At 40.8% G+C, this 27,266-nt stretch overlaps 1 protein-coding gene across 1 annotated transcript in view; it reads left to right on the forward strand.

Moving 5' to 3' along the window:
* Positions 1-27,266, forward strand: part of LOC111231212 (calcium/calmodulin-dependent 3',5'-cyclic nucleotide phosphodiesterase 1A-like) — a 98,155-nt gene that overhangs the window by 18,641 nt on the left and 52,248 nt on the right. Inside the window, exon 3 of the mRNA XM_022758251.1 lies at positions 357-522. Coding sequence (XP_022613972.1) covers positions 357-522 — 166 coding nt within the window. The remainder of the gene's footprint in view (positions 1-356; positions 523-27,266) is intronic.

A 27,266-nucleotide genomic window follows, 5' to 3' on the forward strand; every position in this document is an offset into this window, starting at 1 on the left:
TAATTTTACATGACATCTTGAAGTCTCTGTAATTGCAAAGTTGGGTATCCAAATAGGCGTATGAGCCTGTAAAGGTTGGTAAATGCTCTTCCAAAGCAAAGTCTACTAGTTGCAGTGGTAGTCCTACTTGTCTACTGTGTAGTAAGCACAAGGGAAAACTAGCATTGGCAATGTACATCCACATGGGGGCAGCATTGTAAAGGCACTCGATCCTCTTACTCCCCTCCAACGCACAAATTAGTTTTGTTTGGTAATAATGGAAGCAAACAAAGGAAATATTGATTCATGTCACCATGCAAAAGGACTGTAACATCAATCAGGCTTTTCTTGTTTGCTTGTTTTTTTTTTTTTTGCAGGCTCAAAGTCCCAGAGTGCTTTGTGGAATGCCATCACGGCGGGGATGGGGATCAAAGGCAAAGAGCAGAAAGGCCCCCTGAATGACCCGCGGAGTCCTGAAGAGATTCTGGCTGACGATCTTCCTGCAGCAGATGAACCAGACGCCACAGAGAAAACGGCCATCAGGTTTGCCAACGATGAAAAGTTTATTATTTGTTAATGATCATGGGGTGAATCCAGCGTCAGGCTGCAGTGGGACATTGACAGCCATGTCCAGCTCATTATCTTGCACAGGTGTGATTTGCATACTGTCGATACACCTCGTTAATAGTATACAGAGAGGACACATGGCAACGTGCACGATCAGGCATCTTCTGCACTGTATTCGTTTGGAGTCTGTGACTTTGATTAATGTGAACTTGATTATTAAGTTGGTAAGATTTGAAGTACTTCCTCTGCTTGCTTTCTATGAAGAGGATAATCTTCTGTCTGACATTTAGCATTCTTGATACACACACACACACACACACACACACACACACACCGGGTGCTAATTGCTATGTACGGATGCTGACCTCAAGGGATGTGGGCATGATTGATTCCACCTTGATAACAAGGACTTCAAACCACCATTAACATAATTTGTTGTCACTTTTAGAATATTGAACGTCTTTTAACGCCTGATTCCAATTAACCTTGATGGCTCTGGAGACCGTTACAAATGCCGCAGGTGGCAAGAAGTGAGCATTTGTCAGAGGATACTAAAAATGCACCTAGTGTGCGATAACACGTTTTTGATTGTATGCAAAATAGACAAGGAGTCATGGCAAGCAGATTTGATCGGGTTTTTCTTTTTACATATTTGAGTAGCAAGCATTTACAGAGATTCACAGTTTGTTATGTGTTTGGTATGAGATTGCGAAAATCCCATTTGACTTGTTTGTCTCATTTTCTTAACTGCGGTAACACATGCTTGTTTTCTAGTGCTTCTCTATGCTATCTCAAATTACAGTGCCGTTGTTCGCAGCCATAGTCCCCCATAAACGCAGATCCTTTTTTTTTTTTCCAGAGCAGGGCGGTGACAAGGAGAAAGTGATTTTCCACTTGGATGGACACAGCCTGTTCCTTCATTTAAAAGCTACAGCCCAGATTTTAAAGAAAAACATAGCCAGTGCAGTGCAGCTAAAAGCACCCTCATCTTCTCTGGAGGAAACAGTTCATTTGTCCACAGAGACAGTGACTTACTTCAGTGTGCTTCATGAAAACATAGCTCTAGATTTGAATCAGGGTGGGGAACGAATGCCAAACATGAGCTGAGTGCTGCGAAATCTTTGGCCGAGGCAGAACAATTTGCATCACTGCCTACTGGCCTGTGAGGCAATAATTCATTTCAGTTGCCCTTACAGTTTAAATGAAGGAAAAATATCCTAAAAATACTGAACCTGCCAGGCTTTTGTTTATTTGAGTAATTTGACTGGTGAAATTGTGTTTGCAGCCGGTGAAATTGGGGATTTACCAGCATATGTGGCCTCTGGAAAAAAAAAAAAAGCTGCGTTCTCCTATTTGGTTTTCGTTGCGTCTATACCACATGATTCACACCCAGCCATCTTCCTCCTTCCTACTTTACCTGGGAAATCCCACTAAGGTCAGGTGAAGTCTCCAGCCAGGGCAACGATGGTTAATGGAGGGCAAATCCACAGGGAGTTATGGGGATCTACAACTGAATGACAAATGGCAAGATTATGGTGCAGGGTGATTAAATGACCGCAGAACTAGCAGTAATCCATAAAATGATGTAACCACCGTGTCACCTCCGAGGCCACGGCGGGCTGTTATCCTCCAGGCGATGATAATTAGATTTTATTGGAGAATGGAGAGGGATCACATGATGTGTAGCAGGCAGGACAAGAGTGAGTGAGTTAAAGGACAAGTGGTATTGACTGTCATTAACCGGGTTTGAATAAAGGTAAAAGTCAGTTTTGGTGAATATGGTGAAAAAGAGATTAAAGATTTTGATTGTGTTGCACTATTTCCACAGTCCATCTCCATTCAAGTATCCTAATGGCCAATTCATTGTTCTTCCAGTCAATCCCTCAGTTTACAAAGCTGCTTCATTGTCTTTGTAACCTTTTTTCAGATCAGCTGACAGGCTGCCTATAGTTCTTCACATTCAGCAGCTGCTGAAATAGTTTTAGGATTGCAGCTGCTGCTAAAACACAATTGAGTGCATGCTTAGTCACACAGTGAGGGACAGAAAAACAATATGGAGACATTAGTGTATGAACACACACTGAGTCATCGGTGCGACTGGTGTTATGCTGGTGTTTCTGCTCATTAGGGGAGCCCTATGCGTTTTAAAGCACTGGCTAGCTAATGAATAGGCAATAAGGTGGCTTCATGCAGAAGGTGACACCAGCCATTTTTATGAATGGTATTGTATATAGGAGACTGCTGTGTTATTGTTTACACTTAAGTCTGCAATCACTCACAATTTGCCACTTGAAGCCTTTCTATGTTATTTATGCAGTGTCACTTATGGTCAGTACACCCACATAAAGAGGGTGGACAAAATAAGAGACACACTTGTGATGATATGAAATCCAATAACTCCATGCAATAAAATCCAACTGTCACTAGTCAGACAACCCCGAGAAATATTATCAGCATGTGATTAGGATACATCCAGTGGCATACTAAGTTATTGATTAAGAACGATTGATGGAGACTCATTCAAAGTTTATGAGAAAATGGCTTTATATTCAGCAAGAAAAAAAGTGACAAATATATCTCTTGTTACTAAGATCCAGTGATAATGGCTATTTCTATTGGACAGGGATTAGTATGAGTTGAAAAGTGAGTAGAAAAGCAAATTATGTACAGTGACCAAAAAGTATGTTGCTTATTTTAAATGGCGGGTACTAGAGTTATACACAGTAGCATCAAAACACATCACAGATACAAATATTCAAATAGCCATGCACACATGCAGCTGAAACCCAGACACACTCCTGTGGTCAGCAGTGTGATTTATCCATTGGTTAATTGGATGCTGTGCGCCGCTGTGAACTTTGCAGTTGATTAAAGCGGCCGTCTCCTCCGTGGCACTCCACAGTTTTGGACGGTGACCCCTCCTTTGGCTGTAACCGCAGGTTCACAGACCCCCACTGGCATCCCTTGTGCAGCAACAACCTCCATCACTAACCTCACTAGCTGGCTAATGAGCCTCCGCTGGCCATTGTGACTGGAAGCACATGGACAAATGGCGGAGCTATTCATCAAAGTGATTGAAGTGTAACCTCACAGTTATGATGTTGAAGAGCTGCATCACTGCTGTCTGCCACAACAAGCCACATATATCTGGATTAGACTTTCATACACTATGAAAAACACTCAATAAGAATGGTCAATGTTCTCAACAATGGGAAACAAAATCGAACTTCAAATTGTAACTGAGCCAAAACGCTATTGATTTAATTATCCAATGTTGTTGTGCAGAGGTTCCCAAAATCTGAACTCGTGTTACTGTAGGTTAGTTATACGTTCATTATCTAAATACTGCTTGGGGTTATAAAAGCTTCCAAGCTTTGCTGTAATTAATATATTTATTCCCTTGTTTGCAGCCTACAGCCTTTCACTGAGAATACATTTTTGGTTATTGCTTGAAGTATAGATCAGCAGAGGCAGCCCAGTTTGAATTATTTAGAAGTGTAAAGGTGAATGGAATAGAAACATATTCCATTTTTACAAATAAAATCCTTTTTTAAAGTTGAAAAAAGATGAAATAAAGACCAAAAATTCTAAAATATCGTATGTAACAAAAAGTGGTTAAAGAGTGTGTACACATTTACATCTGCTGTGATAAGATCAGTCCATTTTCTTTCGCAAATGGGCTTAAAATACATTAAAGAGATTTCTGTGGATATGCCCTCACCTTTACCCCATACCTCCTGACCATCTCAATAACAGTGTATTCACTTTGCCCACATTATAGCCTTTAAATACACTATGTGAATTGCAGACCGCTCAGCTATGATGTGAGTAGTCCTCTTTTTGTCGGCTTTGCACATATTGTTGAGCTAATATAGTTGTAGGATCAGAGCAGTTACAGGCGGTGAGGCACTTAGAGTGGGGTAGCAGAGTATTTTGTCTGCGCAGCATAAATTTGTTGTGATGTTTGTCACGTTGAGCTGTGTGAGTTCATGTGAGTGCGCTGTTTCCTATGCCTTGACCCTGAAGTGAACTCTGGGACGGGAAATCACCATCTATCGTGGACTATTTTATGGTGCGGCAATAAATACACAAGTTAAAATGAGACGTTAAGCATGTAGACATAAGCGCTTGTACCCACAAACACTGGCTTTTGAATTACATGCAACATTACATGCATGTCCAACTGTCCATCTTAGAGTGTGGGACTTCATTTCCATAATTCAACTTTCACTAAACAATAATAATGTCCTCTAGGGGTTGGGATGCTTTTCTTTAAATCAGTACTCACGCCTATGAAACCCTTTTCAAAACAGCTGCAATATATTTCAAGTTGAAATTAAAGCTCAATCACAGGACATATTTGGCATTGGCAATGACTCAAATGGTACAAGTGGTTAGTACTGCCAATTCCAAAATAAGTGCAACCCCAATGCTATTTATACTTGTAAGCTGCCTTTAGCTCTCTGTTTGGGTTATCCAGTCTGTACTTGGACTATACAGTTGCCTCCCCCATCGCCTCTCTTTAACACCCTCAGTTAATCCGTCAAGGACCCATTGGCACCATATCCAGCTAACAAGCTCAGACAATCCACTGTACACAAGGTGACGCAATTTGTAGGTTAAATCAGATTGAAAAGTTTGAGTTTGTGAGGTGGCCAGGGACATTCAATCGGATGCTAATACTGGCTTGTATCAGCTTAAGCAGTGTTGATTTAAGTAGGCAACTGTTTGCAAATATATTGGCCATTAAAAGCACTTGGTAAGCACTTTTTTGTTTGTTTGAGGTTGCAGTCAGGTGAGTAAGACTAAGATTCTACAGCCATGCTAGCTCCTCTGTAGGGCTATTCGTTAGCACAGTGCTGCTTTGAGCGGGTCACAAATTAGACTTTTAAACATGATGGTGGCGCTGGATGAAATGTCAAGAAATCATCCTGATGATCATCCTACAAAATGTTGTGCCAATCCATGAAGTTGAGATATTTCGGTGAATTAGTGAAAACTGTGGCCTTGCTGGTGGTGCTGAAGGAAAAGTCAGGGGAATTTCTCCTGTACGAACATTGAATAAATGGAACAAATTTCTTTTGATGGATTTTCAAAAAATTTGCTACATATCGACGTCTCCAGGTTGTAGGGGGAAGTAGTCAAGAAGCCATCACTGCAGTGGCACCTCACGTGTAAACCCGCTTATAACACTGTAATATATGTAAAGGATTTCAGCCTTTAAGCACTTTGCTAAGAAATCTGTCCAGCACAACCTGGAACTGATTATATGTTGAAAACATAGTCATCAGATCCCATTAAAATTAAGGTTATAATATGCAAAACCTCAATTTTCTATTAAATTTCATCCAGTTTTCAGAGACAGGTGGACATCTTTTCTACCTCTGCTCCATGGAATCAGTTTAACTCACCTAAATCTCAATAATTATTAAATCCCTGATTGCATTATGAGCTAAATGCCAAGAGATCTGGTTACATGTACCAATGGTGAACTGCCGCCCTGCCCTATCTCTTGCTAGCTTGTTGTTCCTGTAAATCATAAACTAGAAGGTAATTCCTGCTGTGATTAATTAGCTATTCTACGGCACTTTCACATCCAGGTTATTGGAGGTTAGACAGAGGTGGTCTGTGTCATAACCAGTTTCAGTCTGGTGTTTAGGGACTGAATCACTTCCACATTTGCACATAATACCGTCATTACCTGAGAGAGATTGCCATCCCTATAGCCACCATTTTAGCATCCATAAAAACAAAAAGAACACTTAACACTTTAATGCCAGATAAGTGATACAAATACCGTGTAGGCTGGACTTTATATGCCACATACTTAAGCCCAACATAAGTGCTGGAAATGAATCATTTTTATTAGCTGCAGTGACAGTTTAGACCTTTATAACCACGTGTATGAGAGAAGGCCTTGTTTAAAGAGCCTTTATGCTACTCGAGCCTGACTACTTCCCTCCTCAGCTCGGTCTCGGTTCAGCAGTTGTACGCATCACCTTTGACCTATAGGAATCTATCTTGGGGATGAAGTAATAGGAAGTTTCTTCTCTGGGGTATTTTTTCACCTCCATCACCCTCCAAAGAAATATAGCCTGATGGCTGCATGCCCTCAATTTCTCCCACCCATCCTTCCATCTCCACTACATCCAATACAAAAAGAGAAATTAAGTATAGATGGGGAATCATATTTTGTGATAGATGATCTTCACCAAAATGTGGTCATTACCGCAAAGGCGATTGCTATTTTGATGCATAGATATCCTTATCTAACTGCCTGGAAATTTAAATGAGATTTGAATTTTTCATGTACCTCTAAATGGCTGGCGCTGTTAATGTCTTGATTTCGATGTGTGAGCTTTGAGGGAGCCCGAGCACAGTGACAAGAATACCTCAGCAGAGCGTAATTTCCAGCGGGTCCCTCTGTCATAGTCATACGAATAATTCATTTTCATAAGACTTGATTCATTAGGTCTTTTTTGTGAGCAGTTGTTGTGATAATAATTAATCAGGGACATATTTTGATTATCATCGTGTGAAGGGACACAATCAGTTTTTGGCTCCTGTTTTGGTTCATCAGTCTTGAAATTAAATAAAATGTTGGCTACATGTGTAAACCTCATTCACTTTCTTAATCACTCATTCACACACATATTATTGTTGTGTACCCCCCCCTCTATATTCTATATTTGCTTCTAGTGATGAATTCATTTGCTTTGTATGGATTTTAATCTATAAGAATATCTCCTTCAGACTGCTAATTACTCTCAGTTTTGCAGACAGATTGCTTGGCAACAACAACAAATTATTTGGAGATGAGCAACAAGTAAAAGGCCGCTGGGTATTCTTAATATTTCATCACATACTCAACATTGCTGTATTGTGCCCTCCAACAATGTCGGGGTCCAAATAATCCACACAGCCCCCCCCCCCACAAGGTGTTTCATTCATCAGCTGGCAATGTAATTAAAGTATTCTCTGAGATTCCTCAGGTGCAAAGGCTGGAGGCCACATCTCTCTCCACAAGGCTGCATTCTTGATCCTGCTATCTCATGCATCAAGTTTTTTTTTTTTCCAGTAAAAGTGGGATGCTAGAAATATTTTCTCTTTAAGCCTTTAGGATTATATTAGCTCCAAAATCATGTATTGAAAGTTTTCAGGCAATTAAATGTGGCTGAGAGATCCACATCAGAAGCAATATGTAAACGTTTGAACTACCCTTTGTTAGTAAAGGTAAAGATGGGGGGAATTCAGGCCAGTATCCAAACTGGACAATTCCACACCTCACTGTACAGCATATATACAATGTCTACATTCAATGCAAGAAGTAGGGCATCCTTTATGTTGTGAGGCAGAACAGTAAGAGGTAGGAGAGGTCTGGGGGGTGAATGGCGCACTAGCATGTCTGACATTTCATGCAGGAAACCAGAGTTAGCATCCTGTCACAGACTGGGAATTAATATTTCTCTTTTCTACTTACTGTAAGTTGTTTTAGTTGGCTAGCGCTAAATATGTGGGTTTCCACGAAAGAGACTAGTTTGTATGAAGTTTCTCCTGACCACGTCTTTGTTTATTGTGTAGCTGTTCCACACATTGAGAGTGGGATGACAAACCAGCTGTCACTGAAAGGGGTGAAAATAAAAAATACGGGGATAAGATCTAGTGTGAATTAAAAAAGCTTGTGAGAAACGTATCAAATCGTACCTACTCTCTCAGCTCGCACATCTGTCCAATCACTGCAGGAAATAGATGTGAATGTTGGATTGGCAGTTTCTGAAAGTCACAAAAACTGCCCCCCCCCACTCCTCCCACTTCCCATGTTGGAAAAATCTTGGGGAGGGGCTTCAACAATCTGGCAGGCACCTCAGTTGAGGCATACTCACACTTTAACAAAACTTAACCATAATTTATTTGTCATGACCATCATCTTTCCCAAACCTAGACTAAATCATATTTTCAAACAGTTTTGCCATTGGATGTAAAGAACAAACAAACAAACTGACGGTCTTGTGTGGTGACAGTGTAGAGGTAATTGGAGAATTGGGATGTTTCTTCTTTTCTCCTCACATGCAGATTGTACCATCAAATTCCCGTAGCCTCCGGTCAACACCGAGCCGCTGTAAACTTGAAACTACTGCTTTATACTGTGTACTTTTCCTTTTTCCATGTAAACACATGGTTCTGACTGCAATGCAGCTTAAATTGACCTTCCTAGTCCTTGCAGTGTTTTTGACAGAACCTTTCTCACCAGCAGGCTCAACCTTGTTCGGTGTCACACTTACACATACAGATAACACGGTACATCAGGTCCCTGGGGTGTAAACCTGTGAACAGCAAGCAGTGAAATGTGAAGTTGCTGTTGAGGTTTCTCCTCAAGTTGACCTGTCAACTCTGCCTGTGGCTTGAGCTCACCCTGGGACCAGCATACCTCCACAAAGGAGAGGAAAAAAAAACAAAAACACTGTGACACAGTGATGAAGAGTGGATTGAAGAAAGGCAGCCTGAAAGAGAAAGAAACTGAAAGCCAAAGACAGACAGGGAGAAAGAGACACAGATAAGTGCGCCTTTGAAGAGAACATCAGCAGGCTTCATGGCACTCAGGCGAACCTTTCTCCTCCCTCCTCACGGAGGACCCATCTCAGCAGATGAAAGCAGGAGCCTCTTTGAGGTGGGGCCCTGGCATTATCCCTGCATCCTGCATCAAGTAATTGAAAGACCTGAGAGTATGGTAAGGGGCTCAGAGAAAGGGGGGGCACTGGGCTGAGTCATCCTTGCAAGGTTTGGACTCGCAGACAATGAGGAAAAAAAGCCGTATGTCCTCATGGGTTTTTAGTAGACATTCAGTGAGCTACGAACTAGCTTAGAAGAAAAATAACAAGGAGGTGAAGTAGAGAAAAGCTCAAAAAGCTTCATGTTTGTACAGAATATATTTCCAGCTATCAGTAGTAATATGACATGATATCTCTTGTCAGGCACACAGGGAACCGAAAAAGTTGAAAGTGAGTTTATTATACGGTTTATTAAGAATAAAATGACCAGGTTATTCAGTGCTAAGCACCTACTGCGTTTTAATTGTAATTACCGATGGAGCTTTCATTATGGAAGGAATATAACACAGAACATAATGCAGGAACTGGCGAGTTATGGCGGCTGATATAGCTGCGGGTGTCATAAAACAGTTCATCTTGAAACCGGCCTCCCAATCACCGTGTTATCTGACCAAATGAAGCAGAAAGGACATCTTTGCCTATAAAAACGTAGAGGGCGACACTGTGATGTTTGGATGCTGTAGTTTGTTGTTTGTATGTTAGAGCGAGTAGGAAAAAGGGACAGAGAGAATAATGTGTGTGTGTGTGTTTGTGTTACAGTGGTTGTATTTGTATAAATACGGGAGTGTAGTGAATGCGCTCAGTGGATCAGAGTAATCTCAGTCAAATCAGTGTCAATGCACCGTCTGCACGCTGTTTAATCCTCACTGGCATGACATTTAATATGTTGTACAGCAAATGTATTGTCTATGTTTTGAGATGAATATATTACGTATCTAAAGCTGTTGCATTTGCACTATTGATCTACACCTTTGATGAAGACATCAAAAAAAATTTACCTTCACATTCCTGATGAAATAAGCACGTGTCTTTGAATTAGTGGGAAGGAAAAGCTGTCATTGTTGCACTGTCTCACGGGGAGAGGTCCCGTTTAAAATCTTTTCTTTAACCAGAGGTTTTCTTTCAGTTCACTCACACCTGCACCGTGTCTTCTCCTAAAGGTCTCGTCCTCCTGTTCCTCTCCATCCCCACTTGTTTTCCCTCCCTCACTCCCTCTGGTTTTTCCAGTGGATGAAACAGAACATGGTCTCTCATTATCAGCCAGACTCCTCCCTCTCTTTGACTGGTGGTGTTTCTCCTCCCTCCCTCTTGTGTGGAGAGCTCGGTAGTGAGCGTTAATCCCGGATTGCGCTGCCCTGCCGTCTGCATCCCGTTGTTGCTGGGAGAGCATGGCACGGCTCCAGGACCCCTGTGCTCACACAGGAGAGAAGTGAGCGAATGACGAGAGAGACAGAGAGAGAGAGAGAGAGAGAGAGAGAGAGAGAGAGAGAGAGAGAGAGAGAACGGAAAGAGGTGCAGTTGGGCTGTTTCACGACTGTCACAGATACTTGAGCGCTGCACCGCACTGTTATTGAGTTTCAGTCACACACTCTCTCACACATAAACAGGAGAGAAGAGAGAGAGAAAAAGGAAGGATGACGGCCGGTTTGTCGCAGCTGTGGGTGCTAATGTGAATGAAGAAAGAGGAAACCTCGGTCACGTCCTGGGTTCCACCACATCGTAAACCTCTCTCTCCTCGCTGTGGCGTCTTCCTCACCACTCACACTTAAGAGGGATTAAACTTTTTTTTTTTTTTTTTATCTCTTGTTGACACATCCGGAACTCTGAGAGTCTCTGACATGGAGTCTCCCACCAAAGAGATAGAGGAGTTTGAAAGCACGGCCCTGAAGTACCTTCAGCCGGAACAGATTGAAAAGATTTGGCTCAGGCTCCGAGGACTGTGAGTATATCCACTTTTACTTTTTTCAACAAGTGTCTGTGTGTGTGTGTGTGTGTGTGTGTGTGTGCGCGCGCGCCTCTGCATGTCTGACAAACTGTATGTGTTTGAACAAGTCTTTTAATATATACATGTGTGTAAAGGTGACATGTGATGTATCACAGATAAATTCTGATAAAATCCTGCAGGAAGGATACAAGAGCACGGGTTTCATAATACAAGCCTGGTTTCGTTCATCTCACACTCATGTTGTTTACAGTGTGTGTCAGTTGCATTGTGCGTGTGTGTGTCAGTGAATGGCAGAGAGCAGAAGAAAGTAGACTGTGGAAACATCAAAAAAAGTAAGAAATAAGTAAGAAAACAGAGGGGGAGATTGGAATTGCTGAAACCAAACAGCTGCTCTGAGCTGCTTCCTTTGAACTATTTTGAATGGTTTGTTTATTTTATTGGGCAGAGAGGAATGAAAAGGAAACATCAGAACTGAAGTGGTGACCAAGGAAGGCTGGTAACACGCCTCGCTGCAGAAAAACATGTTTTGTTAAGTCATTTAAGTACTTTTTTCACGTCATTGCACCAGTTTTTTTTTTTAAAGACACAAGGAAATTATGGAGTTTTGCTGCTCTTCTCATGACCGACTGGATGCTGCTGTTTTTTTTCTGCATATCTCATCTTACATGCAATGAACACCTGTTGTCCATGTAAGATTTTGATGCAGAAAGACTTTAGGAATTGAATGGTTGAATTCTTGTGTTTTTGGGTGAGCCAAAATTTTACCTTTACTCCATTTTTGTCTGCGTCTTACTGTGTTTTTCAGCCTGTCACACGCCCCTTGCTATTTCTCTTTAAATAATACAAAAACATCCTCAAGCCTCACATTCTTCATTTCTCCCAGGTTCTTTTTTGAACCTCCCAATACATAATATATTATATATGATATTACTTTCTCCACATCCACTGACCAATCAACACCTCTGTGACCTTTCGCCCTGAGAGGAAAGCCCCATGCAGTTTATATGCAGTTTTAAGTGGGAATTTTCTCTTATCCATTTTCAGTTCTCATCATTATTACTCATCAGGGGGAGGAGACGGCGGTGTTGCTAGGAGGGCTGTGTTTGGGGAGAAAAAAAACCCTGTAATGTTACTGCTGGAGGTCTGAATGAAATCCAGTTTCCCCCTGCACCACAGATGACGACTTGAGTGGATAAGCCGTGCACAGGGCTGTTTACGATTTTCTGGAGTTCATCTATCAGCCCTCCTCTCCTCTCACATCACTCTTATTTATTTTTAGTTCTTATCATGTCATGGTATTTCTGTTGTTCCGTGATTAGTAATTGTTTCAGTGTCAGAAGCCCGATAGGTGCCCCCCCACCCCCCCACCCCCCACCCCCCACCATCATTTTCTGCCACATTTAGTTTCCTTGAGTGGCGTCATTGTCTCTTCCATTTGGTCACTGTCACAAATTTCCCATCACAACCATCTGTCTTTTTGGAGATTTGATGGATAGTGAATCAGATGAATGTAAAGGGGGCCTAGGACTAAATTTTTTTTTTTTTTTTTTCTTCTTCATTTTTTTTTCATCATGGCTTGGCTGCAGTCTGCTGGGTGCTCTGAGGGCTCCTGTTGCGTGTCAGAGATCACATTAGCCTTTAATCTCACGAAGAGCCTCTGTCTGAAGAGAGGGAGCTCCAACTGACAGGCAGGCCCCACAGATGTATGTGTCACACAGTGTATGTTGTCTGTAGGGAGGAATCGACAGAATGCTGTGTGTGTGTGTGTGTGTGAGAGAGAGATGGGGAAAGGTTGACTGCGCTCGTGCTCGTGTGGATAACATAGATTGGATGTGTGTTTGAGAGTGTATGCGGCAGCTTGGTGACATTTACTGTATGTGCTGCCAGCTTATCCTCGGAGATTTGTTTGGCAGCTGTATGATTTGTGTGTGTGAGTGTGTGCGCACTGGATGGCTATCACAGCACTCTCTCTGGCACTGTGTACTCCACCGAGTACACCAATCATCCATGGAAAGGCAGGGAGACCATTTACTTTGGACTGTTTTCCCTCTGCTCAACCTTCAGTGACGCAGTGTAAAGCCTGGTGACAGCCACAGATCAAGGAATGAACAGTGTGTTGTGTTTTATTACTTCCCTCTGACAAATAGCCCCTTTATGTTTTTGCATCGGTGAATGGATTCCAATGGAATTCCATTAATAAATTAGATCACTGCGACAGACCCGACCTCTGCGTCACCCACTGATTAATGGAAATCAATGAATTATTTAATCACTTGATCAACAGTTCATCACAGAGCGCTCCCTTAAGGGCAACTTAGATTTGGCCCAAGGAGGATCAAGGTGGCCGGCTGACCGCCTGATGACACTATCCGATTTGTGAGGTGCTGACTGAAATAAAAGAAAATCATCAAAACACTGGTAGAAAGTAATGACGTACTTCTGTTTTACCTCAGTTTTCATGCCATAATCATGTAAAATTAATGGGCGACGATGATGATCATTTTCATGCATAAAAGCCATTTCATGGTCCCAGCTTTTCAAGTCGGAGGATTTGCTCATAATTATCTTAAAATCATGGTGACTGTGGTGGCTTTTCTCTGCAGTTTTCCAAAAAACAAACAACCAATTGATTAGTCTAGAAAATAATCAACAGATGAATCCATAACGAACTCACAGCGCTACCTTTCATAGAATAGTCACAATTCAGATTCACATAACAAACTACTTACACACATGAGTAATATTAATCTAATGATGTCATGTATAATAGTATAACAGGCACGTGGGCCAATTTTCTGCATTACCTTTACTTAAATAACATTGCAGGACTCTTACTTGTAAAGGAGTGTCTTTACACGGCGGTGTCAGGACTTTCACCTTCCTCCACCGCTGTCCAAGAAATATAAGCTGCTGTTAGCCGTCCAGCCAGCCAATCAGAAAGGCGTTAAATGTAGTTTATTTAAGGTTATATTTTTCCATAATAACGTCTTTGTGACCTTTGTGCTTACAATAATTCACGGAATTTCCATGACCCCTTTCAGCCCACATCCTCATTATGCTGAGGACATTGCATTAAAGCCTTCCAATTAGAAGAAGCTCTGTGTTGTTGACACACACACACACACACAAACACACACACATGTGGATGTAAAGCAAGCTCAGTGAGAGGGGGAAGGGGCAAAAGGTGGGATAAAGGATAGAAGAGGAGGTGAGGAAAGTAGGAAACATCAATACTATTGTTTCTCTCTGACCTTCTGGTTTCCAAGTCACATTTCACTTCCATTTTGTTGTTTATCTTTATTTGTCTATCTCCTGTGTTTTGCTATCCATGTCCTTTTGTAAAAACTCTTCTCTCTTCTTGTCTCCTCCCTTTTTTTTTTTTTTTTTGTCTTATGTACTCTGTGTTTCAAATTCCCAACACTCTCTTAAGACAACCATCTGACTGTGATACTTAATGTCTTTTTAATTTTAATTGCTGGATGGACCCCAAATGATTGATTTAATCTTTTTTTTTTCCCTCACTAATCTTGAAGGAGCTCTCAACATTTCTTTACAGAGACTAACTTCCTTAGCTTGCAGTTTTTACACTGAGCTCCAGGAAAGATTGATACAGAAAACGATTGAGAAACAAATCAAGCTAAGTGCTGGGAATTTGTGCCTGACTGGAATTTAAATCCACATCTGTAGTCCAGTGGCAGTGGGTCCGTCCTTCCCTCCGCTTCGCTACTAAGAGAGCCTGAGATGTGTGTGTGTGTGTGTGTGTGTGTGTGTGTGTGTGTGTGTGTGTGTGTGTGTGTGTGTGTGTGTGTGTGTGTGTGTGAGAGAGAGAGAGAGACAATTTAGCTTTTAGAGCCATGCTGTTAACTCTTCATGTGTGGGTGTGCTTTAGGCCAAATGTTAGGGTAAGCGATAGTAGGTGTGTTTTAACGTGACTGTGTACGTTCCCTGTGTGTGTGTGTGTGTGTGTGTGTGTGTGTGTGTGTGTGTGTGTGTGTGTGTGTGTGTGTGTGTATGTGTGTGTGTGTGTGCGGTCGTAAAGTAGGTGGGATGTCATGGGGTGGAGTGGTGTGTGTGTGTGTGTGTGTGTGTGTGTGTGTGCGCGCGCGCGTGCATGTGCGTGTGTGTCGATGCATGTGTTTTTGCATATCATTACGCCTCTCTTAAATCCCTCATCTGCATAAGTGATTGTAAGCATTTGCATTCCTTTTTAAAATTGCTACGCGTGTGTGAACACAACTAGATAACATGACTGCTGAGAAATAAAAGCAAACAAACAGTGCAATCAAAAAAGACCTTTTCTTATTTACATATAATTACTGTAAATCCACACATTTGATCCAGCAGCATTCACCTGTTTGCTTTTTATTTTCTGGTTTTTGGCATAATGTCTGTTCCTGGAGGCACATTGGCTCTCATGCAAGAACAGTTTTGTATTCTTATCTCAAAACACTCTGACTTTATCTGTGAGATTTGTGTTCGAGTGTTTTGTGTGTGAAGTGTTTCAAATTGGATTCACCAAACCTGTCCTAAATCACTCATTTCAACTCAGTGAGTGCCACCTGTGCACAAGTGTTTGTGAGATCTGATCATTTCAATTGGTGATGCCCCTAAAGTGCTTCCTGTTTGTGAGTAGGTTTTACTCTTGAAATTGTTTGCCCCAAGAGTAAGAAGAGGAATTTCACACCTTTTAGCTTCAAGTGTTGCTGTCAGACATTAGCACAACAGTAGTTGTACTGGGGCTCCCAAAACAATTAGAAAATATTAAGCTGCCAATGACAGAAATAAAGATGAAATAGTTTGACATGAAGTGACATTAAGAAAAAAAAAAAAACAAGGTTTTATAAAGCAAATTGGTCCATTACTTAGATGAGAAGCAGCCATGGGGACGTGACTGCCAAAGAGATGGACAAGAAAATGATATTCACCAGGTGATGTTACACTGTTGGGTGCAATGATCCTGGAGAGAAACCTGCATAAAGAGCCTGAGGAAGCTGTTGGAGTGAAAGCACTTTCTGAGAAACTACTGAGCTGTCGAGGCTGCTCTGCCAAAATATGACAATAAAATCATGAAACCTACAGAGCGTCTGATGATATCATGGCGAACAGAATATCACTTTTACATTAAGTTTATTTTAGTCAAGTTATGTTATTTCACTGTGTGAAATGTATTATTTATTATTATGTGAAGAAAGGCAGACTACATGTATGTGACTTGTGAAACAGGTGTAGAGCAACTTCATTTATGAGAAAAGAGAAAATTTCGGGGGAATGCAACAAATTCTCTTAAATCGCTCGTACATGCTGAGAATGAAATTATTACGACAAGTAGTTTTTGCATGAGAGCCAGTGTCTTTTACGTGAAATAGAAAAATCCAACATAGATAACAAGAGTAACATTGCAATCGATGCCTCACTATCCTTGTGTTTGTTTTCACTGGCAGGCGCAAGTATAAGAAGACGTCCCAGAGGTAAGACTTGCTGCTGGGACGCTGGACCTCCTCCTTCTCCTTCCTTCTTCCTCATCCCCATCTCTCTCCGCCTCCACCTTCTCCCCCTCCCCCTCCCCCTCCTCTTCCTCTTCCGTCGTTTCTTAATACTCCCCCTCTGCCTCTCCTACTCGCCTTCATCACTGGACCTTATGGACCTTCTTCTACCACTTTGTTTTCTTTCTTCATTATTCATTGTTTCTTGTCTTGGAAAGAACCTTTTGTAACTCTCATGAAAGTGCAATTTGAATAAAAGTTGTTTTCATTGCTTTGGTATTTTTATTATCATTATTCTCCACGTCCATTGCTGAGGGCCTCAGTCAAACAAGTGAAACACACCATGTCACACTATGCATTCACAAATATCTCTCTTTCTCTCTTGTGTTGATTCAAGTGTCAACTCATCGTCATTACCAGATAACTGGCACTCTAATGGATAGAAATTATGGTGACACAGATGTTTGAGACTCATAGACATCTGAGAACTTGAAAGCCTAACAAACAAATCGAGTGCTATGTTATCTTTGTCATTATGAAACTTTCATTTGTTTAGCTGTTGGAGATGCTCTGGGGAAATCAGGCTCTCCATTAACTGGGACTTGAATGCATTTATTTACAAGGGTGAAAGCAGGGATTAATTAATGCCACTGGATGAATGGATAATGTAGATTAAAGTATCATTTGTTAGAGATGTTTCTGTATTGATCTGAAGCACACTGTCAGTGTCCTTCATTATTCATTTCAGCTTCCCATATGATCATTTTTTTCTGATGGAGAGGACGTGTTTTATGGCCTCAGGACCCAGGAGACCGTGTACAACTAAGATGTGTAAGACACATCTAGAAATGACAAAACAACTTCTGTATTACAATGTGTTGTATATGATCTGATTTTGAGATCAAACTAGCAAGGTAACATGTAATGCATTATTTTTACAGTTTCGAAACTTTGTAGCCGAAATCCTTGAACTTTTTCTCATTTCCTAAAAATTGACTCAAATTTAGCTGAAAAGTACAAGGATATTTCCATGAAAGGCCAATGCAATTTGCTACTTATTATAATGGAAATGGAGGAAATGTTAGCTGCTATAGTGTTAGCTTGTTATATTTCAGTTTTTAAGAAAAAACATTTTAGTCAGTAAGGATGAGTTCCTAGTGAGACATCAATATCCATCCGCCATACACTATAGATCCTATTGGTTATTTCCACAGACTTTACTTGTTACTTTACTTGTTAAATAATGTGACTAATTAAGAATTATGAGTCTTTGTTTGTTATTTCTATGAAACTAATGAATACTGACATCAGTTTATCAACAAATTTTCATTTATAAGTTGTCGTTTTTTCATTAAAAAGTCTAATATAATGAATAAATGTTGCAACTAACACTTTCTCCATTTCTCTTATACTTTATACCATATTGCATAGGCCTTCTGTAGATATATCCTAGTAATTTACAGCTAAACACAAAATCATTTGTAGGGAAATTATTGGCAGAGTTTCCAGCAAGTTACCTGGAAAATATGGGACCATAAAACAAATAATTACTGATAACTGCCAAAAAAAATCTATGTATATTTTCTACAGCTTTTATTAATAGTGGAAAATATGACCTTTTTGTAAAATAACAAGTGTACTGTAGAAATGAATACGTTAACTTCATCCAAGTTTTATACCAAGTGGGTGCCCGGACGACATGGACTGACGAGACACTGCTTTCATTGCAGTACTGTATATACAGACTTTAAAACAAACAAAAAAAGCAAGTAAACCTACAGTATGGCACTATATCCATAAGTGTCAAACAAAACCACACTGAAGGTAATCCTCTAACAAAAACAAACTTAGTCCAGTGCTGTAGGCTACATTCATTCGTAGCACAGATTGTCTGGAAGACGTTTTCAAGAAACACTGAGCTAAAAAATGGACAGCAGGATGTAAAATGCATTTCATTTTCAACAGAGGAGCAGGAAAAGTGTCACCACACAGGTGACACTTTTTTTTTTATTCCTCTGTGAGCTAATGGAAGCTTCCAGTTTCCACTGCTGAAGGCAAAATACCAGAAACCAAGAATGTGTTAGTGTGTCTCTCAGTACTTTCCTACTCTGTATGTGGCACTCAGCCCCAGGCCCATTAAGTGCTGCTGCAGACGTAAATCTTTAAAAATGGGTCAAAAATGTAGTATATTTTTTTAAAAAGACTAAGAAATAAGTAGCTGGGTCCTGTAGATTTTATTTATTATTTTTTATTTGTTGGAGACTAGTTTCATTCAGAGATTGGGTTTCCTAGTGAGTATTTCCAGCAGCAGGACGGAGTACTGTATGTGGGATTGTTGTATGTTCATTGTAATGAAGGAAAGTGTCACAGTGTGGCTAATTCATATGTTTTAATAGTTTTTGGACAACAACAGAGCTCTATGGCACAGAGAAACAAGCTATATCACACAGTGGCTACACAGGATATACTTTTCTGACAATAAGGAAAGTATGGAATATCACCGGCTTTATTCTTCATTGGAAGGTAAACACAGGAAGTTCTCCGCTTTGGTTTACTTCATATTTCTTCCAACAATTTTTTCTTTACAATTTTAAATTTACAGCATCTTGAAACAACCACTAAAGACAGTTTATTTTCTATACTATGCGCCACCTTCTGCTTCAATCTAAAGAATACATTGGCACAGTTTGTGTTAATTTAGTAAATAGGAAATTGTAACCCACAAATGAAGCTCAAAACAAGAATAGATTGAAGCGCCGCTCTAATGCTGCCTCATGGCATTTTCCTGTGAACTGTGGGATTTCTGCACAGTTAGAGTAATTGAACAAAACTCTCCTCATGCTACTTATTGGCACAGCGTGTGGTCGTTTGGAGTGGTATAGACCTAGCTGTTGGAAACTGTCTCTCTCTCTCCGTCACTGTCGCTCTGTCTCTCTCGCTCTCTCTGCTGGGTGGGTGAGTTCCTGTGTGGAGGAGCCGGGTGATTGACAGCTCCATATGTGTCTGTGTAATTATGGCCGGGCTAATTGGCAGAGAGGAACGCCGGGACATTGTCATTACTGACACACCAGGACAACCCCTCACACACGCAGATGGAGGGAGAGATAGCCCTCTTCACCGGGGGAGGGATGGAGGGATGGGAGAAAGGAGTGTGTGAGTGTGTGTTTGCATGGAAAGGGAGTTAGAGAGCTGAAAGAAAGGCTGTAAAGGAATAAAAGGTGTTCTGTGTAGGCCTGTGTTTGTTTGTGGGTTTTATGTGGGTTTGGTGCTGGTAGTAGGGAAACAGTTGCCTGTTACTATTTTGGTTATTGTTTTTTGATCACATGGTCACTATTGTGATCTGTGCTCTTTCGACAGTTTTAAGCCCCGCCTCCCCCCTAACTACTGTTGCTATGCCTGTCAGCTTTCCATTCTGGCTCAGCAGTTAACAGTGATAACAATGGCAGAGTTGCCACTCATTTCTGTCCTGCTGGCCTCAATTTTCTTGGCTGAAACAACTGTAGCTGTAGCGAGCTAGCTAACTAAGCTAATGTTAGTTCAAGGAGTTGATGCTGTCTCCGAGTTACCCTGTTAAGAAAAAGTTGCAGGGTCCAGGCAAAAAGTCATCCTCGCTGGTTGATCACAACAGTCGCTCCTAAATGTGGCATATCTTAACTGCAAGACTACTTTCCTTGATTAGGTATTGGGCTCTGAGTGCTGCGAAAAGCTGCAGGTGACCTACACTCAATATTGTGCCTGAACACATCCTGTGTAGATACACACAAAGCGCTGTAGCTGCTGATGCTGCTGCTCCGCTAACATACTGCTCATGCTACGTCTCCTGTGAAGTCTAGCAAGTTACAAGGGAAATGGCCTTGAGGATGAGGACAGTTGTAATGCTCTGGTAATAACGAGTTTGGCTGGGATTGCTGGATTGTAAACCGTTCCAAATCTGCAAAGATCGGTGCAGAGATTTTAACTTTCACCTGCACTCTGGTCAGTCACTGTCCAGGGGATTATTTAGTGAGCGGTCAATTGAAAAAGTTTTGTGTCTTTGACTCAGCTTAATCTCAAGCTTCTGAATGTGCCAGACCGCAATTTGCTCCACTTTGCAAGAAAGAAAAAAAAACAGCACTTTATGTTATGTTTACAAAAAAGGCATTGATTACCCGAGAACAACCACTTAGCTATTATTCACCAACAAAGCAACAAGTAGATGGCTTTTGTATCTCTTTGTATTCCAAGGCCTGAAAACAACACTGAATGAAACAGGCTTTTACTTAAGCCTGTAAATATGCTACAGTGGTCATTCCTTGTAGCCCAGCTTTTAAAAGCTTTAAGTGGTTTGCCATCTGATCCAGGCAAGCCTCCAGCCTTAAACAGCCTTATGTAGGCTGCCCAGTTGCCAACACTGTTCACTGTGTGTGTGTGTGTGTGTGTGTGTGTGTGTGTGTTTATGTGAGAGTTTTTGTGTCTCCTTTCGCTCTCCCAGGACTGCTGTGTTTGTTCAGATTGCAGCCATGGAAGCATTGCAGGGATACAGTACATGGTTTCAGTGGCAGTAATGACTCAGGCTGCTCAGGCATCTACAGCCTGGTCCCCTCCACTTTGCTCCAGTCTTCAAACACTCAACGTATGTTTTTCAATACGCCTATGTACCAGAAGTACTGGGCTTTAAGGGAAGCAGCAGTGTCTGTGTTTGTATGTGGATCATTTAAGCTTTGATTTGCACATCCATGAGTGCAATGAGTCCAAGTCACGTCTCAAGCACTTGCGTGAAATAGATTTTTTGCTTTTGAGTATTAAGTCAGAAGTCAGGTTTCAATCCAAGTCTCAAATTCTCATTTGTGACTATATAGCCTGACTCAAGTCTCCAGCTCTACTTAAGAACATTTGCAGGAGAGATTATTTTTCTAACTAAACCTTTTTATTTACAAGTTATTTTTGTTAATAATTAGAAAATGATGTTGCTCTTCTCTCCATCACTTACCGTAATAATAACTTGACATTTGATGATCTAAATACCAAGTGGTAGGACGATTTATTTTTCCATTGCATGAAGAATCTGCAGGATAAGAAGTATTTAAGTATTTCTTTTATTTTCTTTTCCAGAGGCAGTGATAGAAGAAAGTGCCACCTACAGAAACTTTGTGAACAAATCAAAAGATATAAACATCTCAGTACAGTGGAAAACACCCGGGCGTTACGCACCACTGAGGGCACCGAGGTCATGTCCTGTGAATTTTTTCGGGAAATTTGTAGTTTTAGCAACGTGGGGATAATTTGCATTTCACATTTTAAAAACTATATACACTATGTATTAATATTAATATGTTAGTTGTAAAAGGTTACAACTAAGACTTTTTGTTTTTGCTTTTGGGGTGGAAGAGTAGTGGGGAATGTGTTGGAAGTACTAGGACTAATGAGTAGTTCTAAAATCCTGGCTGTGGCCCTGGAAAATACAGACCAGACCGTAAATGACCATTAATTATCAAAAATGTAATGTAATCCAAAATTAATCAATCAAACTGTGAATTTTGAGATACAAAATGTAATGCATTTATTTATGCATTCACAGGTACAGTGGCAAGAAAAACTAAGTGAACGCTTTGGAACAGTAGCGTTTGTGTTAGAATATGGTCAGATATTCATCGACGTTACAATCATGTATGAATCAAACGTTATCAGTGTAGGAAGGAAAAAGTATGTAAAGAACCTTGACTACTGACATCAGCAGAAGCTTATTGGAGTCATGAGTTAGCAAACCTCTTGCCAGGCTCCAAGTTATTGGCTTGTGGCCGTATTATGACAGTGGTTCGGACCACTCAGCGATCAATGAGGGAAGAACTACTGGCAGCTGTTGAGAAGCAACTGTTCTGATGTGGTGTGTTTTGTAAGAGTGCCTTTTATCTACAAATCTTCCTCACAAAGATGGCAAGAATCATCCAACTAGCGTTCAAAACTCCTGAGACTGAAGCTCAGTAGAAGTTGAGCAGGGCAATAAACCAGCAGGACAGTGACTGTAAACACTGAAGTAAATCTACGACAGAACGACTTCAAACAAACAAAATCCACCTTTAGGAGTCAGAGCCCAGACCTTAAACCAACAGAGATACTGTGGAATGACCTGAAGAGAGCCGCTCACACCACACATCCTGAGGATATGGCTGAGCCCAAGTTTGAGGTTCTTGTTGTTGTTGTTATTAAAGCCAAGCTTTCACTTACTTTTTACCCCCAGCACTTAGAATGTTTAATGAGTGCGTTTAATCGAGACACAGATTATTGTGATTGTTTGTGTGTAATTAGCGTAAGCACATTGTGTTTGTCTAGACTTGTGCCTTATGAAGATCAGATCACATTTTGTGACAGAGTAATGCAGAAAACCAGATAATTCCAAAGGTTTCTCATACGTTAACATGCCAGTAAGTAGCTCGGGTCCATGTAGTACAGCAGGACAGTAATTTAACTAATAATATTTCCATAAAAATACCAAACGGAGTGAACAGTGAATGAAGAAAAACCGGAGGGGAAAAAACGAGCAAGAGCAATAGAGAGGAGGACAGATATCGTCAGGCTAAGTGTCACGAGGGAAAATTGAGCTCTTTGGTTAATGTCGGTAATCAGGGAGCAAATCTTCCAGGCTGCCTTTCAAGAACAGTCCACAAGATGCCATTACCCGAGCCGCTCTGTCTCTCTTTTCTGTTGCTCAGGGCCATTCGTCAGTCACCACAGCTACCGGGACACTTATTGGAGGTGATTCATTTGGGGCAACGACGCAATATTGCAACAAATACTGGAACAAATACAATCATATCTCGTAAAAGAAGTAATTGTCTCTTGAGCAATTAAGGAGCATAAATTACAGTGGCAATAAAGATGATGATGAGCTCAGATTGAGACGATGTTGCACGCTCTTAATCAATTCAAAATAAAAATTAGAAGCACAGATGCCACTCCAGGCTCAATCGAGAAACAGTCTCACTTTAAATATTGACTGTTACTACAAATCTCATGCATTGGAGCATTTTTGTTCAACAAAATGGGTTCAAAATTATGGAACTTCTTACCTTTAGTGTAATTATGATTAGTTGTAGTGGTTAGTGAGGTAGTTTGTTATTTTCATATGATGCTAAATATTTCACCTATCCCACCTAGGATTAATAGCCAGTAGCCAGGCGTCCATTCAAGTGTTGCACAAATTTCACCCAATTTTCACAGGAAATCTGAAAAAGAAAACGTGAATTAATGAGCGATTCCATCCACCGCTGAATATAAGGTGGAGATGATGGCACTAATTCTCCATGACGGTGCCATTATGGCATTGCAGAAGTAGAAGGCACAACAAGGTGACGTAGTTAAAAATGTGCAAATCGAACTTCAAACCGTCAGAAATGATGTTAAAAACCCTGTCGGTTTTTTTGTTTGCAAGTATTTTTCATCTCTTCAGTGGAGTTGAAGCTTCTTTGCCTCACATAAACCATGATTTATTCACCAAGTCTCTTTCCATTGCACCGACTCGTAATTTGGTTTTATTGATGCTCCAACGTTTGTGCCTCAGCCAAGCATAAAAACTTTTTTGCAATATTTTGAGTTTTTTTTTTCTTTTTTCTGAGGATTTTTATATACAAAAAGAAAAAAATGCATACAACAGAAATGTTTTTACCAAGTGAGACGCCAACTCAAGTCCTTTTTTGTCTGACTAAACAAAGTATTGCATGGATGAAAAAACTTCATTACCACTGATGATTTCACTAAATAAACATAAGGAAATGTGATCTAAATGATCATTTCCAAGACGTAGTTTGATGGAGAATAGAACAATAAAAAAGTGTTGCTTTTTCATTATACTGTGAGTATGATGAGTATAGCTGTATCGTGATATGCCACCTACCTACTTAGTCTCTTGTACGTTAAAGGAGTAAACTATCCAAACTTAACTTAGAAGAGGTGTTTTGATGGGAAAAAAAAGCAAACAGAGGCATGTGTTCTTTATTCCAGTCTGTTTGGCTTTAGACAGACAGCAGTGCAGCTGAGAGAACTCAAGACCTCCATTTCCTCTGTAATTGTTTTCTAGTTGAGATATTGAGTTGTGGCTGGTTTTTGTTTGGTTCCCAGTGTGTACCAGTTTTTGTCCGTGTATTCTTTGCAGTACAGCCGCGGTAAACTTATGATTTTTGGATGCTTCGTTATTATAAAATGACTACACGTGGCTTTTCTGGGGGAAATGTCATTTTGTGGCTGTTTTCTTACCGGGGTTTACAGCACAGGTACATTGATGATCATGCCTCTCTTGCCGTTTCCTTTCTCTCCTCCATCTTTCTCCGCCTCCTTCCTCCCTTTACCCCATCCCCTCCTCTCTCCTACTACCTGATGATTAGATGGGTAATTGCGCAGCTCAAACGAATCTCCAAGCTTGGGCTAATTACATTCTTCTCAACCGATCACCCCCCCCCCTCCTCTTTTTTCCCTTTTCCTCCACCATCAGGTGCTCCTTTCTTTTCTGAGGTAACCACCTCAGTTAGCATGATTCACGCCACGTTGCAGTTTTCTAAACCACGCAGGTGCTGAGGGACACATTTCAGTTTGTGCATCATTACACATGCACAAACTAAAAACACATTCTCTGATGTACAATATCTGCACATATGCAACATGTGCATATATATATATATACAAACAGCTGCCTGTGATGGATTTTCCATTCAGGTCAAACAATACCTCAAAGGCTGCACACAATGAGGCGAATCACTTTCAAATTGATTTTTTTTTTTTTTTTCTTTGCTTATCATCAAGTGACATCAGAAGCGGGTTACTGTATGCGCAAGTACCGCATTTCAATTCTTCAGCAAAGGGCTTCTACACTGATTATTTTCTTCCTCTTTGCCTACCTCCATTATTGAGCTAAGTGTATTACCGTTCTGAAGATTGATTACAAAGCCTAAATGATAGGCTTTTATCCTAAGTTGAGGCTACAGCAAAGATGAGAGCATAAACGTCACGGGCTTTCTTGGTGCCAGCCCAGCTCACGAGGCTTCCCCTTCCTTGCTGCCTACAGCAGATAATATTGCAGATTTATGGGGCAGATTGTCTCCTTAATCTGGTTGTTTATATCCAGCCTTCCTTCAATGCCGCCTCACCCTCTCCTCTCCATCCCACCTCTACCCTGTTCCTGCTGCCTATTTGTCCAAAAGGTATTACCCCAGGTAGATAAAGAGACAGAGCAGGAATGTGTAACTATTTGTGTTTTTCACATTTGGTCACGCTGTGTGAGAATGTGGCTGTGCTCATCCTCTAGTGTTTTGTATGCTGAATGTGTGCTCCTGCGTGATGCCCTGCGGCCATCTGTATAAGTGTGTGCGCGCGTGTGTGTGTGTGTGTGTGTATGTGTGTATATGTTTTTCTTTCCATTCAGCTATCTATTGCCTCACCTCATTCATCTCCAGCTAACCCAGTCATTACGGCTCTAGTGGGAGCCTCAGACTTCACATATAGAGTATTCAGATTTCTTTCTGCGGCCCACAGCCTCTGTCATAACCAATGTGAAAGACCATGTCTGCAAAATAGGATTTTTCTAAAGCAGAGGTGTGTAAAGCCAAGAAGAATGCATGAGATTTGTCTAGGCAAGCTTTATATGTACTGAGCTTTCCAGCGCTATGGAAGTACGGGCTGTAGCTCTGACAGACCTTGCATAACCAGAACATGGAAAAAGTTAGATAAAAGTCTGGGGCAGAGCCTGATCTAAACAAGAGGAAAGTGTTTTTGGTTCAAAACATAACTGGATTTTCAGTTTCTCAAACAGACACGTCCTCATGCAGTATTTCGCAGACAGGACTGGATGTAATGTCTCTCACTTGGATATGAATCACAGACTGGATTGATTACAGGGAATATTTGTTCTGGTGGTTAGCAGGCACAAAAATCCATCCAATACAATATTGCCAGATGAACCTAATATGTTGTCCCCCGACTGCTGGGGGACAGGAAGTGTGTGGAGCGGTGCAATAAAACTGAGTCAACAAAACTCAAAATCGTCAGCTTCAAAAACTGAAGTATTTACTGCAGGGTTAATATATCGGTTTACATTATTTTATACCTTATTTTGATGCTCTTATTGTAGTTGTAACCACCTTTTACAGTATCTGCCAGCATTGGCAGCTTTTTTGCTGCTTTGTTAATTGGCATATTCATACAGGTAAATCAAAACAGTAGATTAAAAGCATTAACTGAACTTTTCACTTTTTTGAATAAAGCTTTCAGCCACTATTGGATAGTAGCCAAGTAGATAATGGCTTGATTAGTGATGTGGTGCTTTGCAGCAAGCTGTTATGTAAACAGTGGACAGTGAAGGATTTGGCAGTTTAAAGTGAAACATGTTGTTGTTTGGCACTTGGTAGAAAGCTCCTTTGTCAAATATGGAAAGATTAATAAAGACTTTGGCTGTGTGACTGTGTGTGTTTGCAAGTATTCATCATACCTTGCTTTTGTGTGTGTGTGTGTGTGTGTGGGTGCTTTGCAGCAAGCTGTTATGTAAACAGTGGACAGTGAAGGATTTGGCAGTTTAAAGTGAAACATGTTGTTGTTTGGCACTTGGTAGAAAGCTCCTTTGTCAAATATGGAAAGATTAATAAAGACTTTGGCTGTGTGACTGTGTGTGTTTGCAAGTATTCATCATACCTTGCTTTTGTGTGTGTGTGTGTGTGTGTG

This window comes from Seriola dumerili, unplaced genomic scaffold (assembly GCF_002260705.1).
Source record: "Seriola dumerili isolate Sdu_G_001 unplaced genomic scaffold, Sdu_1.0 BDQW01000291.1, whole genome shotgun sequence".
Taxonomy (NCBI): domain Eukaryota; kingdom Metazoa; phylum Chordata; class Actinopteri; order Carangiformes; family Carangidae; genus Seriola; species Seriola dumerili.